General features: G+C 33.1%; 1 protein-coding gene, 1 long non-coding RNA gene and 1 pseudogene across 3 annotated transcripts; 1 reads left to right on the top strand and 2 right to left on the bottom strand.

The window, feature by feature from the left end:
* Positions 1-1,561: 1,561 nt before the first annotated feature.
* Positions 1,562-2,837, top strand: LOC122590681. Of its 2 annotated transcripts, none has more exons than XR_006322583.1 (3): positions 1,562-1,687; positions 2,033-2,123; positions 2,565-2,837. It is a non-coding gene; the product is annotated as an uncharacterized LOC122590681 (long non-coding RNA). The 2 variants fall into 2 exon arrangements; XR_006322584.1 differs by lacking the exon at positions 1,562-1,687 and adding an exon at positions 1,818-1,895.
* Positions 2,838-7,802: 4,965 nt separating this feature from the next.
* LOC122590446 (putative Peroxidase 48) lies at positions 7,803-10,345 on the bottom strand. The gene is made up of 4 exons (XM_043762650.1): positions 10,072-10,345; positions 9,426-9,614; positions 9,169-9,331; positions 7,803-8,438 (listed from the first exon to the last, which is right to left on the bottom strand). The coding sequence occupies exons 1-4, from the start codon at positions 10,294-10,296 to the stop codon at positions 7,948-7,950; spliced, it is 1,068 nt and encodes a 355-aa protein (XP_043618585.1). The 5' UTR covers positions 10,297-10,345; the 3' UTR covers positions 7,803-7,947.
* Positions 10,346-11,952: 1,607 nt separating this feature from the next.
* LOC122590937 lies at positions 11,953-14,523 on the bottom strand (annotated as a pseudogene).
* Positions 14,524-19,881: the final 5,358 nt, after the last annotated feature.

Consider the following 19,881-nt stretch of genomic DNA (forward strand, 5'->3'; position numbering starts at 1 on the left):
CTAATATTGTTTTGAAAACTTGTTGAAATTAATTAAGGTGTAATTATAGGGTATAAACTTATAAACTTTTGAAACTCAATTTGACCCAAACCACAAGTGGTTAAAAACTGACTAAAACCGAAAAACCGAACTGAAATAGACCCAAACCGAAACCCAGTGGTTTTAGTTTTCAAAAACCGAATTATAACAGTTCGGTTTCGGTTTTAATCAAAAATCGAACCAAATCGAACCGTACTCACCCCTAATATTTGTGATTAACATAATAGGGATGGGTTAAATAGAGTACAAGCAATCCAAAAAGTATAAGGGGATTAATCTCCATCGTTGGATCAAACAACTTCTTTCTCCTTCTTCCTTCTTTTTCGGCGAGACTGTCGCCGCCAGCCACCATATTCTTTTCCAGCGACCGTCAGCGCCTCCTCCTTTTTCCTTATTCTCCGGCGAGACAACAACCGCCACCACCTCCGGCGACATCTCCGACAATCATCGGTAGTATTTCGGTGGATATGGTATGGGTGTTGCCATCATCCGTTTTAAACCGGTTGTCACCGGACGCATATGGGAATCGTATAGATTTAATGGGCGGCGATCCAAGAGATGGTGGCGATTTGATACAGTACTGGCTTCGCCCTTGTTCCCGGCGCCGGCGTTGGGTTGGGGTGGTCGGAGATGATGGTGGTGGCGGTGGTTGTCTCGCCGTAGAAGAAGAAGGTAGTAGATGGCGGCGACTGTCTCGCCGGAGAAGAATGAGGTGACACAACAATCGAAAAAGAAGGAAAAAGGCTTGATTTGAGCCCTAGATCGGACGGCCATGATTGATTCCTTGTACTTTTTGAATTACTTGTACTTTAATTATCTTTCCCCTAACATAATATTCGCATAATATGGCAAGCATAACATAATATTCACATAATTTATATATCTGGCACGACGGAGTAAGAATTTTAGGTTGACGAAAACCGCATGCTGAAAGATATTATACTAGTAACATTTTTTAACAAAGTTGGATTGTAGTTATTTTCATTGTTTTTTAATGAAAGATATTATACTAGTAACATTTTTTAACAAAGTTATAATTGGATACATTTTATATGTATTTTAAATATAAAATTGATTCAAGTCTGAGGACATAGTTTATCATATTAATCATCGTGTCTTCGAACGGATTAGTTAGGGTTTTTCTCTTATCGGGTATTTGAAATAGACATTTCTATTTCGAGAGAGCTCTCTAGCGCGGAACCGGTTAAGAAAGCGTATGTTAGACCTTTCGTTGTCGAATCACGACTTCAAGCGAAATTCACCTTTCAACCAAAAATTATATTTCAGTTTATTTGTTTCTTTTTTCTATTTTATCTTATGTGTCAATTAATCCTCGATGTTTAACTTTTATTTAGCAATTTGTTATCTCACGTTACTCACACTACAATACAAATGACATTTTGTGACTGAGACTTTTCCTGACTGAAATATCTTCCGTAACTAAAACAATATTTATATCCTTTTTATAAGAAAAGTAATACTCGTAAAATCTTATAAATTATTTCAGAAGGGTATGGTTCTAAATATTATGTTCACCATAGTACTTGAGAGTTAAAAAAAAAAGGGTATTGATCAAATTGATGCATGGCTGCACCAAACAGAAGGCAACTATGGCGAATTCTGGATGTAAAATACCCTATGCTCCAAGGTATGGTTTCGCTTTATATATCTATATGGCTATTAAATCATTGATCATAATTGTTATTCTTATACATTGATGTCTTAAATACTCATTGTTAGTTTTTGTAATTTGTTTCAAAAAATGAATTGTTAGCACTTCTAACTTCTTGTAAAGCGATGCTCCATTCACATCGTTCTAAGCAATGTTAGGAAATGAACTCATAAACATAGAAACGGTATGTTGTCTTACGTATATTTTTAACCAGTCTAACCAAGCGTATTACTTTGGTTTCTTATACTAATACCATATAGGTCACTTGCACTTTGTTTCTTGCAATCATCCTTTATTGATAGCTATTTGCTTGCCTTGCAGCCTAACTGCATTATTCTAGCAGTTTCTTCTGCCAACTAGGATCTTGCTACATATGTTGCTATCAAAATTTCTCGTGAGGTTGATCCACAAGGTTTGTAAATTATTGATCGCATGCAACCTCTATGTGTTGGCTTTAATCTTCTGTTTATGGTCATTAATTAATGAGGTATGTCACGTGTTACTCTAAATGTATGATCTTAGTGTATATGGTTGAGGCTCTGATAGTGTCGACTGCTGTAGTTCGTAGGCAGGGTAGATAAAACCATATTGGAATTGGGTTACTTTGATATGGGTTACTTTTTTTTGGTTATAATGGTTATATAATGAGGAGGTGCAACAGGATGTAGTTTGGGCTATTTTTTATAAGATATGAAAGTGATTCTTTTCCCGAATTTTGTATGTGTATCTCTGTTAAGCCTCGACGATTTTTTATAAGTCTGCTGGTCTAAATTCTTACAATGTAATGTGGATACATAAATGTTTCTAAGCAAATGAAGCAGTTCATATTAAGTGCTTATGGTTGTTTATACAGAATTGCAGAATTTTAAAAAGATCAATGGGGAGACATATTGAGCTGATGTAACGGGACCAGGATTTTGCACTTGCTGCTATTGAGTTGGATTGGAAAATAAGGTCTTAACTCCAGTTAGATATCTTGAGCAGAAAAATAATTTCATATTGTATTTCTATGTTTTCAAACTTAGATTTGATGTCATTCTATGTTTCTGAAATTTATGTCTTACAAACATATTGTATATCTAGTTGGAGATTCAATATATATAGCTTGATTTGCTGTTAACTATGAGTGAACAGTTTCCTTTTCATTTCTTTCTAGTTGGAGGCTCAATATAATATCAAAAGAGTGAAATTTGAAATGGGTAGAAGAAGACTTTTAGTGACTGAAGTAACTGTCACTAAATGCCTTTTGATTGAAGGAGTTTTAACTACATTTAGTGACTAAAAGACTTAGACACTATAGTATTTGACTTTTGTGACTGAAATTTGGTGTAATAAGACTTTTAGCTACCGTTCCTTTAGTGACACTTTCTTTTTCAGAAGGAGAAGACCAAATTGGATTTAGTGACTGATTATACAAATTTAGTGACACTTTTTTTCAGTCACTAAATGTCACTTATATTGTAGTGTCAAAAATCAATAGGAGAATTTTGCTGTTACGTACTTGCCTTTTTTATAACTTCCATTTAAATATTAATCGTCATTTGTTGATTTGTTAATTTAACTTTAATTTAGATTTAGATGTTAAGTCGCTTATTATACTTTCATATTCATATTCATACTAACTTATAAAACATTTAGACATGCTTACCTAGATATTTAAGATTGAAAATGGCATAAATATCCCTAATTATATTTATTTCAGGAAAAAAAAAAAAAAGTAATAACTAGTTAATTTGCATGTAGACATGTTTTTGGATGTGATTTACTGATTCCTACCGTTAATATGGACTTAGATCTAATCTTTTCTTTTATTTCCAAGTATTTCTTATTTACAAAAATTAATTTCTATACATTATTACTTGTACCCAATTATAATAATACCAAAGAAATTATAAAAATAGTTAAATAGAAATTTTAGTTGTAGTCGCATTGTGTAGCGTAGTTATAACATTATATAAATACAAGCAACGTTAATTTGGAGAAGCATTATTTGTAGTCTTGAATTGAATTGGTAGCATGTGACAATAGCAACTTTCTTCAATGATATGCACATGGCTACAATGATTTAAGATAGCTCTCTCATCTCTACCACGTTCTAAACTCTTTTTCGCCATTTATAAGCTATCCTATGAGGCTATGATTACATCACATTCTTATTGTTAGGAGACAACCACGAGACACAGGTCCCAATATTTTAGGCTTTTAGCCCAGTGTAGTGGCCAGTGGGCTTTCGTTTAAGACTGAAAAAACGAAAAGATAGGAGGTCATACCGTATCCAAAACATACATTATTTTTCGTTTAAATTTGTAAATCTCGTTGGAAAGAAGAATTGTTGGCATTATCCACATTTGTTTAACTGTAAAAAATAAAAGTCCAAAGTAATTTTTTCGTCCATATGGTTTTTGGAATAAGCACTTTTCATACTTGTCGTTAACTTTGGGCTAAAATCATTCATGTGGTTTGAATTTCGTCCTTGGATCCATTAACCCCCTCACGTGCCTTTCACGTGAGGGGCATTTATGTCTTTTCACCCATCTTTATGGTTTGTCCTTATGGTTAAGTGCAAAATTCGTCCTTATGGTTTGTCGTTTTTGCATTTTTCATCCTTGTATTTTAACAAACCTCAAAACAAAAATTTAATCAAAAACCTATACATACATATATATGATGATCTAATTTAATACCGACCCGTACGGATAATTTATTTTTATTTTTTTAAGAAAATGTTATAAAACTTACTACAATTTAACAAAACTAGTCAAAATATAATTACAATTCACTCAAAAATACTATCAAATAGTTATTTTATAACAAAGTATAAGAAAATTTAGAAATTACAAAAAAAATAACATTAAAGTATTATAAATTTTTTTTAAAAAACTCAAAAAATAAAAAATGAGAATACCGAAAATATCAGAACGGTAATACCGAATAATACCGAAAAAACCAGAAATAGTTGTATTGGAGTACCATCCAATACCGGTATTACAAGTAATAATACTGGTATTTAAAACATTGTATGTACGTGTTTGCATTTGAAAGTGATTGACTAGATTCTCAAATGTAGGTTTATAGGTTTTTTGTTTTGTTTGGATTAAGTTGTTACCGTCAATTTTTTTTTTTGTTTTGTTTTGTTTGAAAAGTTTTCCTGGATTTGTTAACGATGAGGATGAAAAATGCAAAAACAATAAATCACAGGGACGATTTTTGCACTTATATCTATAAAAAGACAAAAATGTCCATCACGTGACTTGCATGTGAGGGGTTAACGGCAAAGTTATAACGGCAGGGACGAAATGCAAACCACGGGGATGATTTTAGCCAAAAGTTAACGACGAGGATGAAAAATGCTTATTCCAAAAACCACATGGACGAAAAAAGTACTTTGGCCAAAATAAAATAAGTAAAGTAACAACGTGAGTGGATAGGTATTGTTGAGAGGGAATTTTACTATTTCAGTTAAAAAACTGAGCTCACACAAACGAAAAAAAAAAAAGCAAAAAGGTTACTGTTGTTAAAATGACGCCTCTGAAACCACTTTTAAGAACCTCAAAGAAATCATTATTGATGTTTCAAAATTTGTTTAGTTGTAAAAAAATTGAAACAATGATGTGCTAGTAGTTTATACAAGGCCTCTGTCGATTTTAAGAGGCACGATAGAAGGATGGATGTGCAAAGGTTATCACCCGTATGAATAGGACAAGTGATAGGCACATTAATTTGCCTCAATATTCAATAAAAATAGGTTTCTGGTGATTCATTAACTATGTATGGGATCACCATAATCATTAATCACCCCAAATTAAGTTGTGCAGTATTTAGTATTCAATAACATTATGCTATTATGATGCTCTTGGGGAAAAAAAAGACTCAAAAAAAGCAAATTAATGATTTCAGTATAGATAGTGAAACAGTATTGTTTTATCAGAATGATTCTAAATAGTTGAATATGGTTAATTAAGCATTAACGTAATTGTAGTGAGATACTGAGATTGATGATTTGTAAGGATAAACGCTTATTTCATGAGTACTTTTAAGGGTATGCTTGGTTGGGGTAAATAAGCCCATAGAAATGAAATGGGAGCCAGTTACGTTGTTTGGTAAGCCAAAGAAGTGTAGAATTTAGATTTCAAGAAATAAAGGAAATGAATTTATTCATAATCTAATTTCTGCCCATTTTGTAAAGAAATGAAAGTTTCACTCAAACATTTTACATTTCTGTATCCCATATATGAGAAATGTGTCAATACTTAAAAAAAAATGATGGTATAAATAAGCAAACATGTATAAATCACATTATAATTATAGTTGTCAAAAAGAAAGCTGTCAATTTCCGTCCTAACAAAATTTAATGAGCTAGAAAGTCAAGATTAATAAGCTTTTTAATGAACATGTTACACGAATGTAATGTGTGCGTATTATGGAACACGATTGGAGAGTCAATCAAGCACTCCATTAAAACAGTCTTTGAATGGATGTGATCATGTTGTTGACAGTGTTAAGTCTAGATAAGAAAACATATGCTCGGCCATAGTTGTAGATTCCTGTGTTGATTTTGTTAGTGATTCGTTGCTCCGTGATTTTCGTGCACATGAGTAGCAATCGCTCTAGTTTTTAGTCTCCTAGATAATACTCCAACAAACATTATTATGAGACTTTGCAACAATTTAATAGGTTCGAATGGAAAAACTGAGTTTTCTTATCAATAGTTTGATTAGTTTCTTTCACTAGTTTTTCTTGGTTTACCGTCCAGTCTTGTCTTTGAACCTTATAGTTGAAAATACTAGTGCATTATAAGAAACTTAGTGTGCCCGATAGTCGATATATCTGCAAATCTTGGGTTGAATGGGAGCTATCATGTACTTAAACTTGCACAGTATTAGATTTTAAAACATTGATAAACTTAGAACATACCTCTATTCCAGCTAAGGCCAATCTATAAATGGTCAATATTAAAACCAATTAATATCACCTAGCTAGGAGCCGTGCATCATGTGGATGTATGGGGTAATATGGTCTTGGTTGGATTAATCTTATTGTTTAGACTCTATAAACAGTCTCCGACTTCACAGACTGAGACGGTACTTTCCTTCTCTATTTTTCTTACCATCATCGTTGCATAATGCAAGGGGGTCGACAATTGGTAAAGAATCCAACCTTGGAACGCACCACATTAACAGTTAGAAGTTTTATTTGTTCCTCCCTTCTGAACATGAACAATAATTTTCTACAGGTAATTGTTTGAAAAACAAAATAAGACAGATAATTAGCATTAAAGCAACATTAACTGATGAGTACCCAGACCCCATCATCAAAATGGCAAGCAAAATCTTACCATTTTATAGATAGGACTGCCCTGCTTCTACTACAAATGCATAGAAGAACTTAATTAGATTATTAGCGACTCTAAAAACACCTACCTTGGTAGGACCGGGTACAAACTTAGTTATGAAGGGCCTCTCTAGACCTTTGGAGCACTGTCGATATCTAAAAGAAGAGATTGCTTCTGAACCTGCATTCGCTCTAAACTCAAGAGACTATAAAGGAAATTTGGTCTTTTATAAACAGTAAATAACCGTTATATTTATCTTAGACATGTTCGCTGAACATTTTACTTAAAATAGGGAAACAAATGCATCAATATAATAATCATAATAATGAAAATAACTTCTTTTTTGGCATTTTTATAACAACATTGCTGCCAAAGCTTATATATGCTTATAAGCTATAAAATGTAATTTATTCTTCTGAACTCAAAAAATTTTTCTGGACATGACAGACTTTCAAGGGCAAAAATTTTAAAATGATGTGATGAGAAATCTTTAACATGGGATTACTTTTTCTTGAAAACAAATTCTAAAATGTAGATACCTTATCTATTATGGCACTTTTAAAACATTCATTTCTTGTGATGCCAAATTATTTTACTTGTCACTAATTTGTCATTGTGTCCTTATAAAACATGAGTGACTAGCAACAGAACAGACCTCTCCTATCTACCTACATCATTTTGACTACTAATTTAAGGACATCAGTTAACACATACAGCAGTATTTAACAAATTTATTCTTTATAATTTTCACATCATTGAGTCTGTCCGTAACCAAGTACAAACTGTATTTTTGTTATAAGATATTGAGACTACAGTATGACCAAACATTTGAGTAATAACAGTACATGATATAAGCAATGAAAAGTGGTCAAAAAATATACCATCATCTGTAGAAAGGTGCAGCCTACCACAAAGATGAACTCACTTCTCTGCAGTTACGCCTCACTTCACCATTGGGTCCAGTTAGCACTTGGGTATTTGAAAGCTTCATCATCACCTGAGCAAAATCTCTACGAAACATAGAAACATCCGATGCATATTGTCTAACCCAATTTGCAGTTTCTTCCCCGGCTGTTAGCTGCTGATCAACAAACAGAATACCCCTACCCTGCAGAAGGCTGCGGTAATATAAAGTCCCAAAACCTGATCCTGCTCCTTCATAATCCATCTGCATTGCCCGCTCTTGATGAATCTTTGATGAAGTAGTTGACGGTGATGGTGATGGTGAGGCTGATGGCGATTGGGACTGTGAGTCTGAGTGGCTGTTGTTACATACAGATCTTAGGAGTTCTGCAAATTCAGGATCAATAGATTGGTCTGGTTGATCAGTCCCGCCAAATTTGTAGAGCCTCTTTTCAAAGAACTTGCAGTGGATCATTCCGGTACTGTGAGCACCTGCAAAGATATCAAAACTCAAAAGCATGAAGCAAATCCTTTACCAATTGTGAACCCACCATATTATGCAACAGTGATGTGTACTAGATGTCTCATTTCAACCCAGTTGCTTATAAATGGGTAGATTTGGTTTCTGTATTATCCCAAACAATTAAATGGGTCAAATCAGAGAATTTAGCCTAAAAGTGAACGAAGTCCAATTAGTTATGGATCAAACAGGTTGAAGTTCACCTAAAGTCTATTTCTAATTCATACAACTTCCTGAATCTTTTTAAAAGATGTAAAAGTTAATGGAGTAATATTGCTTTTGTAATAAGATCAACCAAACAGACGATGTACCATCCACATAGGCACCAAAACAAGGTTTGTAACTGTTTGGTTTGAATATCTTAGACTTGGTAGTTACCAGGAATGGCCTTTTAAAAGCTAAGTTCTAACTTAAATAATGTTTTGAGATCTGATCAACATGTCCCTGCAAGTTTGATCATGTAGTAGCCCACCCCATTCAAGATGAATGGAGAACAGTACAAGTAATATGAATAGCAAAATGTTGATATAACATATCAAGAAACCAAAGATTGATTGTGGAATTAGACTTTCAACTAAGATTACATAAGGAAGAAGAGTAGATTTCAGACCAAAAAGAATAGAGAAGTAGAACCCATTACAAACTAGTGACAGAACCAATAAGCACTTTTCAGATAGCATGAACAGATGTATCGATTCATACCTAAGAGAGTGACTGTTTCTTTTTCTGTAAAACCCCTAGTTGCAAATCTCGCAATGTTTGTTGGAAGATCATCCAAGGGACTAGGAAGCTCGTACGAAAGTTGAGGGAAAGAATGATCACTGTCTTTTCTACCGGTATGCACAGGATAAAACGGCCCACCAGCCTATAAACAACATCAAAATATTATAAATCAAAACAGTTCCCAATAGTTTTATCATCTTATATACTTTTAAGTAGTAAAGTAGACAGATAGTTACCAAAATCACGCTTTCACGAGCAGCAATCACAAGAAGATCAGCACAAGAAACAACACCAGGGCATTCATTTTCTAATTCGGACTTAATAATATCAATATGATCAAATCCTTTTAGAGACTGATTTGGTGGAGTGTCTTTCTCGCTTTCCATAAACGGTGTACGATCCAAAAGCACCGAGGCATCACATCCCTATATATATCATCATGTAAATTCAATACTCAATTACACCTTTACTCTAACAACAATCCATATACACACATCTCTGTTTCTCTCTTAATTATACATATTTCTACATGCATATACACATATCTCTATCATATCTGTCTCATAAAATTATACTGGATACAGCAGTTTCCATTTATGTATATCTCTGTTTCTATACGCCTAAATAAATAAATATATACATATACATACACATAAATTGGATATGTATATAATTCCTCGGTCTCATAAAACTATAGATACAGAAATTCTATATGTATATAATCAGAAATAAAACCTAATTCTTACTAACTGCTTTATCACTCAAAATCCTAATACCAGATCTAACACATAATCAGTAGTAATTATAAATTACAGTAATTAAGTAAATAAAATTAAATTAAAATAGTGAATAATTATAATTATGAGGTTAATAATAACGGACCTGAACAAAGCAATCGTGAAAAACTAGACGGAGGATAGCCGGAGCTACAGTAGAATTCCGATCATAAATCCGGCGAACAGCTGATCGGATAATGTGGTGCGAATGAGGACATGAATCGCGGTAATAGTCGTACTCGAGAGACGAATCGGATGACGCGATTAGCGAGACGAGAAAAAAGAATCCGAGTTGAAGAGGAATATATCTGGATTTCGAATCGGTTTTCATGGCGGATTTTGGATATAATAATCGCAGATATGATTGGGGAGAGAATATGTGATGAAGAGAGTGTGATGTTTTTGCAGGTGAGGAAATGGGCGGGAAAGTAAATAAAGAAGTCGAAAAAAGGGGAAGTGTGTGTTTCTGGAAGCTGTGTGATTCTAACAGAAAGTTTTACTCCAATTTACTATATTGGCCCTGGATTATTTTTCTCCTATATATTCCATAGCGAGAGTTCGGTACTTCGGTGGCATTTGTTGAACAACTTTAATAAAAAAAAAGTTGTGCTAAATACTATCTAAGTCATAAAAATATTTGTTTTAAGAATATTGACTTAAATAGATCCATTATTTATCCATTCAGTCAATCTATCAATATAGTCGCTTAAAAGTTAAAAAAACAAACCTACCTTAATATCCAATAGATAGTTTAGTAAATGGTAATTTGATGTTGATTTATGGACTATTTAATTTACCTTAATATAATCTCAATCTATCAATACATTAAAAACAAAATTAAAGCTTTTTTTTTATATAGACAACTGGTTTATTCATTGGATAACACGGAACCCTTTTAACGATTGTTTCTTTTAAGCATACTAAATGGAAGCGTCCGCGATGCAGCGGCGACAAGTGGTGATTAACGATCATGATGGCGGCCTAGTTGGTGGTGATCTCGAGGAGGGCGAGGGAGGAATAAGTATGAGATTTGATATTTTTAGAATATTAAATATTATGGTATGATATTTCCTTATAAAGTAAAAGCCAAATTTATTGAGAGTATTTTTGATATAACGATACTCATTTAAAATAGGTAACTATATTTTTAAGGGTAAACATGATATTTAAAGACGGAATGTTTAAATAGATAAATAAAAAGTTCTTTTGTTTTATAGAAGATTATAGAGATACTTTGATTGACTTTTAAATCGTTTGACCCTTTCCCTTTTAAATCGATCGACTTTTAAAATGGTGAAACGTTTTGCTTGTATTTGTGTTGAAAGCACACCGATGATTGATGACTTACACAATTTGTAGAAGAAAATATACTTTCTGTACCAACAATTCAACATAAGAGTTTAAAAACATCACAACTTTTAAAGTCCTTCAACGAGACAATGGGCACTATTGGGCCAACTCTGCAAAATGGTGGATCCACTTTCCGAAATGCTTTAATCTAAATCCAAAACATTGTTTTATTTAATTGCTCTTTTATTGACATTTCGGCTAGCAAGTCCTTATCTTGGCACATATGTGAAAAGTATATTTAGAAATTCGTTTCTTCCTCGAATTGCATCGGCATATGTGGTATCTAACTTGGCTCATGACATATATAGACTACACCGATATAATGAATAAGAAAACTAAGAGATGTACACTATATATCACGAAGACCTTGATAGACTAACAAGAGGGATATAACGTATTTCTCTAACTGTAAATCGTTCACATTGTAGGGTACCAGAATAGTTATCTTTACAAGGATTTAGGGTGTGTTTGGTTTAGGGGTATGGGAGTGAAAAAAATGGATTACATTCCTATTAGGGCATCTCTATTCTCTAATACCTTTCTAATCTACAACAAGAATTTGTGCTCTTTCTTGATTAAAAAGAGAAAGCAAGCTAGAATACAATAGCATCTGTTATATATTCTAGCAGGATTAAAAAAAAAAAAAAACCCTTTGTTTTGTTTCTGTTTCCCAATTTCTCTTGTCATTTCCTCAGTTTATACCAATTGTACGTCAATACAATACTTGTGGATACCAGAGTTGACATTCAAGTAGTCTGTAGTCTAATTGAAAATCGGCATACTTAAACAGTTAAACAAGGAAACTTGTTAATTAACTAGTTGATATTAGACGACGCTAATGCCCTACGGTAATATAAACACAAAACTGATGAAACAATGCTACCATTCAGCCAGTTGGATCCTTCCTAACCACGCTTTTGATCACACCCACACCAACCGTCTGCTGCGGATCCCTCAAAACAAACCGGCCCAAAGGAGGGTAGTCGTCAAAAGTCTCAACCCCCATGGCACCATCGGCTTTCTTGGAACCATCTTCACCAGGCCAGCTTCACCATTTTTCAAGAACTCAGGTTTCGACTCCAGCACCTCAAATTTTGAGGCTCAAAAGACCTTGGGTCAATCTTGCTCAACAGCTCATCAAACTCAACAGTCATATGACAAGTATGGCAATCAAGCACTGGTGCATACCCTTTTCTAATTTGACCCGCGAGGTTCATGAGGATGACATGAGAAATAAAACTAACAGCAGCCTTTGCAGGGTTATCCTTAGAGTTTGAAGCAACGTACCTCCGTTTAAGATCCTTCACGGCAATATCCTTAACATTGAAACCAACAATGTCTCCTGGAAATGCCTCAAGCAGTGGTTTGTGGTGCCTCTCAATAGATTTGACCTCAGTTGTCAAACCAGTTGGGCCAAAAGTGACCATCATACCTGGCTTCATCACACCAGTTTCAACACGTCCCACAGCCACGGTTCCAATCCCACCAATGTTGTAGACATCACCAATTGGAAGACGGAGAGGCTTCTCCTCAAATAGTCTTTTTGGCTTATTGATCTGATCAATGGCTTCAAGTAGAGTTGGGCCTTTATACCAGTCTAGGTTAGGTGACCTCTCAGTCAAGTAATCACCCTCATAACCAGAAATTGGAACAAATAAAACTTTGTCAGGGTCGAATCCGCTCCCCGTTAAGCAGGGTCGCAAATATTCGTCAATTTCGTCAAAGCTGGATTTCGAGTAACTGGGTGTAGTAGCATCCATCTGCAAAATAACATATAACAAAGGTAGCTGGTTAAAAATAAAGAAATAAGCTGCAAGTATCTTCTTCAACTGCATAAAAGGATTTTTTTTTTTTGGGGGGGGAAGGGGAAGTACTATACCTTGTTACAGCAGCAGATAATTTGCTTGACACCGAGTGTATATGCAAGCAAAATGTGCTCACAAATAGGTCCAATGGGCGTATCATATTTAAAACATTCAGAATCAATGATGAGAAGGGCAAAGTCAGCCTGGGAGATTCCAGTGATCATGTTCTTGAAATATTCACGACGCCCGGGAGTATCAATGACAGTGCAGTCATAGTTAACGGTCTCAAATTTCGAGATTGTAGTATCAATAGTTTTACCATAATCACGCTCTGCCTTGAGCCTGTCCAGCACCCAATCATACGGGAATCAGCAACAGCCCACATCAGCCTCTTTCACTATCTCTTCAATCACACTCTTGTCAATTTCACCTAGGTTGTAGATTAAGTGGCCTGTCATGGTTGACTTGCCAGAATCCACATCTCCAATGACCACAATGCTGATACGACCCTTTTCTTTTTTTACACCGTACCCATGATAAAATAAGCAAGCTGGCTGGCCTGCATTAAATATTCAACGCCTAATATTATAATTTACCTTAATTAATTAGTACTAATAAAAATTCAGAAATTGAGAATCTCTCGTGCTTTATAACAGTGTATGTATAGATCATAGAGTTTTGTTTCAGATTTCATTTTTAGGCATAAAAAGTTGAAATGTACATTAACAAGGTCTTATCGTGTAACCAGTTAGTAACCATGTCATGTTCGTGTTTTGAAAAAAAATGACACGATTAGGTTAACATGTCATGTTTGTGTTTAAAAAAAGTAAAGGTGTTTGGAAATAATAACACGAGCCTGTCAATCAGTGGCGGAGCAAGGATTTTTATTCTGAGTTCCTCGAACACTTTTCATGATACTAACAACCATAAAATTAAACTACAAATATATATTACTCAAGTCTAGGTTACCAATTACCTATAAAAATAAATAATAAATACATAAAAATAGTATCAGAGATATAGAGTTTTGTTGTCATTGTGAGGTAGTCATGGCCACCGGCCCACCACGCACGTGTCATGTTCGCATCTTATCGCGTCGTGTTTGAATTGTTATGCTAGATCTATTCACATGGACAATAAAGAAACTAATACAGCAACTACATAATGCCTAACCTTTAGTTAAATCTACTCAAATAAAAATCAATCATAACTAATATAGAGTGTGTATATATATATCTTAAAAATTAAAATCTCTAGGCATGAGTAGGGGGAGTAACGATGAGAAAGGCTGAAATTGTTGCTTACCTGGTGCGCCGCTGAAGAAAACTGATGCCGGAATTAAAGAGTGGGAGTCCGACTTATGATGATGGCGAGCTGGTGATTTGGGGATTCTTGGGTTACATTACAACTCTCTCTTTTTTATTTTTATTTTTTTTTTCTTTTTAGATAAATGGCAGATTACATGTGTGCTAAAATTACATATATAGTCCCTAATGTTTTGATATTTATTAAACTTAACCTAACATCTCTTTTAATATGCTTTCTATATTATTGGAAACGAGAGATAGTGTTTGCGTTGCGGCGGTGAGATGGTAGGGGTGATAGGTCAAGTCATAGAGTATGATAGCCAAATGTCTTAGCCGTACAGGTTCCACCCTTGGATTTAAAAATTCGTCGAAAGTATATCGAATGACATTTCTAATGAAACAGCATGAAATTTTAATAACACCCATACAACTTTTATAATTTATCGATATACGGTTTTTGAGATAAAAGATTTGAATGAATTAGAGTAATAAAATGATTTATGGTGGAGAGAAAAAAAAATGAGTGGTTGAGATTTGAGGATAGAGAGAAAAATAAATGGTTGAGATTTAAGGGTATTGTGAGTATATTAGGTATTGATGTTTAAATTAGTGAATAAAGAAAAGGTTAATTTAGGTAGTTCAAATCATCTTTTGAGATTTTAAAAAAGGACAAAATGCTTTGTAAGATAGTATTAGATTTGGAATAGAGCTAGCATAACAATTGGAAAAGGGCACAAGGCTATTTGAGTACGGAGTATAATTTATTTTGCATATGATATATAATTTTTTTTAGTCCTGATACCCGTATGATGTACGGTATCTATATAAATTAAATCATACAGAAATTGGAATATGCCTTATTCGTGATTATGAAATAAACTGTGGTTAAAGTAAACCGATGATCAAAGCTAAATTATAATAAATAATAACGATAAATATAATATATGTTTAGTTAAAGTTTAGATTTACCTTAAATTTTTAAAATCATATCAAAATCTGAACTTGCAAATATAATGGATGACAACAAATAGCCTTGTGATTTCAGATCGTAAACTCAAATTTATGAAATCTTAATGTTAATAACTTATTTGATAAATAATATAAGTAATAAGAGTTGAAAAATTAAAAAAAGAAAAAACAATTATTAATGAGAAAACGATCAATCAAATAAAGTTATAATGTATTTTGTATTAAAGTTTAATTCTAAGTCTAATAAAAAAATTGAATCTATATATAACTAAAAAAAACTAATTTAATACAATAAGTTTATTGGGTTATAGATGTCCTATAATAATAATAGAATATAGCTATATAAAAAATGTAACTACAAATTTTTTAACAAAATATATAATTTAGATAACGGATATTAATATTATTAAAATATTCTTTTTCCAAAATTACATATAAGGAATGAAATCTTATAAAAGGAAACATAATATCAAATATGAATTGTTTACAAAAACAAATATGATTAAATATTATTAAAATTAATTGATGACTAAGAATACACTTGTCGATTCCAGACAGTGTCATGTGTCGTTAAATAAAGACTACAATCCTGTTTTAGTTTATTAGTAGATATTTATCATTTTTATTTTATTTTATTTTTGTTTTGAATATTTTTTTTGTCAATATGAGACTTTTTTGGCCAGTGGCGGAACCAAAATCGAATATGACTTGTAGCACAACTTTTTTATATCTGCATAAAATATTGTTAACGTCTAAATTGTTACGATTTTAAACATTTTTTGGATTTTTTTTTTCTATTTTTGACGGGTTTAAAGAGTTTTTGTTAAGAAAATCTTTTGAAATTTTAAAAAATAGTTAGATTGACCGGTATCCCATATTTATTTGACATGTAGCATCAATAAAAAATACATCATTTTTCAAAAAAGTTATATTACAAAAATTTAACGAACCAGTAACCCGAGCTACCTCTCCATTCAATGTGGTGCCATCGGAGCTCTTGGCTCTTGGTATAAAGAACAAGGTCCAAATCTTGGGTTGGGCAGTTCAGAATTATTTAATCATTATTATTTTAATTTTTAATAAATTTAACATAAAATCTTTTCTAATATGTTTTTTATATTATTCGAACATTGAAGTATTATCTTATTTTCATAAGATGTATAATTTTCATATTCATACTTTTTTAAACTTTGTATAACCCGTACTGGTTTGTACGAAATGAATATAACCCTCTCCATAACGAGTTCGTCTAGCCTAGCAAACCATGTACACGAGTTGTGATAACAAGTTTGTGTCAAATACTTGACTATTGTCAGTTATACATAACTTTACATGTGAATATATGTTAATGTATTAGTTGCCTTGAATGGTATGTAGCGACTTAGTGTGTGTGTTTCTCTTCCTTTTTGATTTGGGTGTTTCACTGTTTTGAGCATTTGCTCAAGTTTTCTCATATTTATTTTTTAATTCTTTGAAATTGGAGATATGAGTGAAGGCGTATTGGAATTATTCTTAATGAATGCTATGATTTATTTTTTATTAAATGTATGTATTAGTTAAGACTTCTATAAATTTTTGTTGTGTTAAGGATTACCATGGACTATTGTTTCTAATTAATTTCTATTTAGACTTGAAAAGTTGACACACATATTGACATGTTTTCTAACAAATCTTATCGTGTAACATGTTAGTAATCTTGTTTTGTTTATGTTTTGGAAAAAAATGACTTAGTTAGCATGTTTTGTATTTGGAAAAATTGACATAATTAGTTAACATATCGAGTTACTTGAATACCTAAATTTTTTTCATAAGGAATATAAGTGGAAACTGGAAATATTATTTCGGAGTGGAAAAAAATTCGGTTCAATCAGCTAAAAATTTCAAATTACCACTACCTAAAAATGAACCTTACTAGACGATTAACCGCGAATTTATTATCCAAAAAAATTGATTAATTTCGTTTTGGTTTACATTTTTTCCATTTATTAAATTTACTCTTACTCTTATAAAAGTTCAAGTTATGAATATTAATAATCAATTTACATAGTAAGTTATTAATTCTTAATATATAATTGTCATTGTTAGGTATATTAACTTTTAATACGAATTTTGTACCATGTTCTTTTGGTTTTGGTTGGTAATTTTTTATAGTGATTAATTGTCAACCAGTTGCTTTAAACCACTTAATTTTAATTGGATTTACAATTAAAATAATTATAGGTTTATAAACTTACAAACATACTTTCTATCAATCAAATAATTTTAATGTATTTTCTCTTTTTTTTACTTTGATTGGAACCTCACATGCCATGTAATAATTAGTTGTAAAATGTCTGTTAATTTAACATTGGTCTTATACTTAACCATTTACTAAAGTCGTACTAAGTTTAAGTTGTGAATTATCTATAATCCCTATTAAAGCATATTGGATTAAGAAATTCAGTCTTTTTTTTCTACCAAAAATACCCCTATGCTTAACAACACTTAAGTAACCCTAACTAATATCTCATTCACACGTCACTCTCGCCATCCAGCGCAACCGCCATACCTCTCTCCCTCCCTTCACTGCCCGGCCACCATCTCCGCCACCATACCTACCTCCGTCGTCCATTTAATCCACCGCCGCCGCCGTCCATGGATGTTGTGTGATTTGAGTTTAGAATATTTTGGTTCATTCACCCCGATTCAACAAAATACCCACACAAATGAGAAACTCACCGGCGCCTCCCTCCCCTGTCTTCTCTTCTGCTCCGGTGCACCTCTACCATAACAAAAAACCTACACAAATGAAAAACTCACCGGCGCCTCCCTCCTCCCTGTCTTCTCTTCTGCTCCGGTGCACCTCTGCCATAAATTGGCATCACCATCCGGAGCACCTCTTCTCTTCTCTTTTGCAGAATTTTTTTATTTGCAAATCCGAGTCTTCTTTTGATTTTCTATATGGAACTGCGATGATTTGATGTATGCTTTTAAGTCAACAAAAGATCTGAAAAAAACCCTAAAAATCCGGCGGATCTGGGGTGGTGATGGCGGCAGCGCCACGGCAGATATTGGGATGGTGATGGTGGTGAAGATGGGGCGGTGATAGCGCTGCATATCAGCACATTAATTGAACCTTTTAGATCGTCGTAAATTGGAAGACGATGGCTGAGAATATGGTATTTTCAAATCCCTTTTTTATAATTATCTTTGTTAAATAATTTTTGAGCATTTCTTTTGATATTGTTATTATCCACATCTTCACATCTTGATGCACATTTGAATTGACTGGCTGATTTTGAAAGTATATGTAGTTGTTTGTGTAAAGATTTTTGCAATTCAATAACATAGGGATGTAGTGTCAAATTTATTTTATTTATTATTTTGGATCATTTTTATCTTTGATAAACTAGAATCTGGCGTGTAAATAGAGCTGTGATTGGAGTCATTGTCCTTCCAGAATTGAGGTACTACTATGTAGTCGTATGAGTCATTCGGGGTTATATTACTCATAATTTACTAGAACAGAATTTATGACATTCATGAGTTAAACCTGATTCCGTTTTCCGTTTAGTTATGCTAACTAAATTATATCAGGAGCGCAGTTAACCATTTCAATTGTACATGAATACATACTTTGCATGGCAGTTTTTCTATGGATGAAATACATGCTTTGCAGCTCAATGTCTCTATAGATAGTATATCACATATACGCCTCAGGTTTTGCTTTATCAAAGTTGACAACTTGAAAGTTTTATTCTTTGAACATCCGCATAATTGTATGTTGTACCTCTTTTGGGAATTTTTCAATAGAGCTAGTCGGAAATATGTAAAATGGTTTGTGCAGGATGTTTTTAGTTTGGGTTGACTGGGCTTGGTAGGATGTGTTTGACTAATAAATGCTTTATTGTCCATATTGTTATGCTTTACTCTTTTTTAGCACAGATTGTAATGCTTTACTTATATTAACAAAAAATAAATTATTACAAAAATATCTCACTTTCTGTGTTTTTGTTCACGCTCACTTTTCAGAGCTTTAATTTGGTACTTTTTGTGATTTTATTTTGGCAGAGTCGTTTGAGCTTTCTTTGAGAATGTTGGATTAAATGATGATAAGGTATGTAATTGTAACAAGATTTTTGTATAGTCTGTGTATGGCAATCATTGTTCCATAAAAAGCAAGTTTATGGGTACTATGAGCATATTGTTCATTTTATTTTTTTTAAGAGGTGAAATTTATTATGCAAGCTGATGGTATTCTTTTCGGATAGTGTTCAGTCGGGTATGCAATCGATCTAAAAGAGCAGCAGTAAGCAAATGGAATCAGGAGAGAAACGATTGGTACAAAAGATTGGGTTATCTTGAATCTATATATGTACCCAGGGACTGATTCTGACAGGCTAGACCAGAACTTATAGGTATATAATTGCAACAAAAGATTGGGTTTGTAGTCTTGTACTGAAGGTACATCTTTCATTAGTCCATAGCCGTTATTTGTTAACCGTG

Source organism: Erigeron canadensis, chromosome 3 (genome assembly GCF_010389155.1).
Source record: "Erigeron canadensis isolate Cc75 chromosome 3, C_canadensis_v1, whole genome shotgun sequence".
Lineage (NCBI taxonomy): Eukaryota > Viridiplantae > Streptophyta > Magnoliopsida > Asterales > Asteraceae > Erigeron > Erigeron canadensis.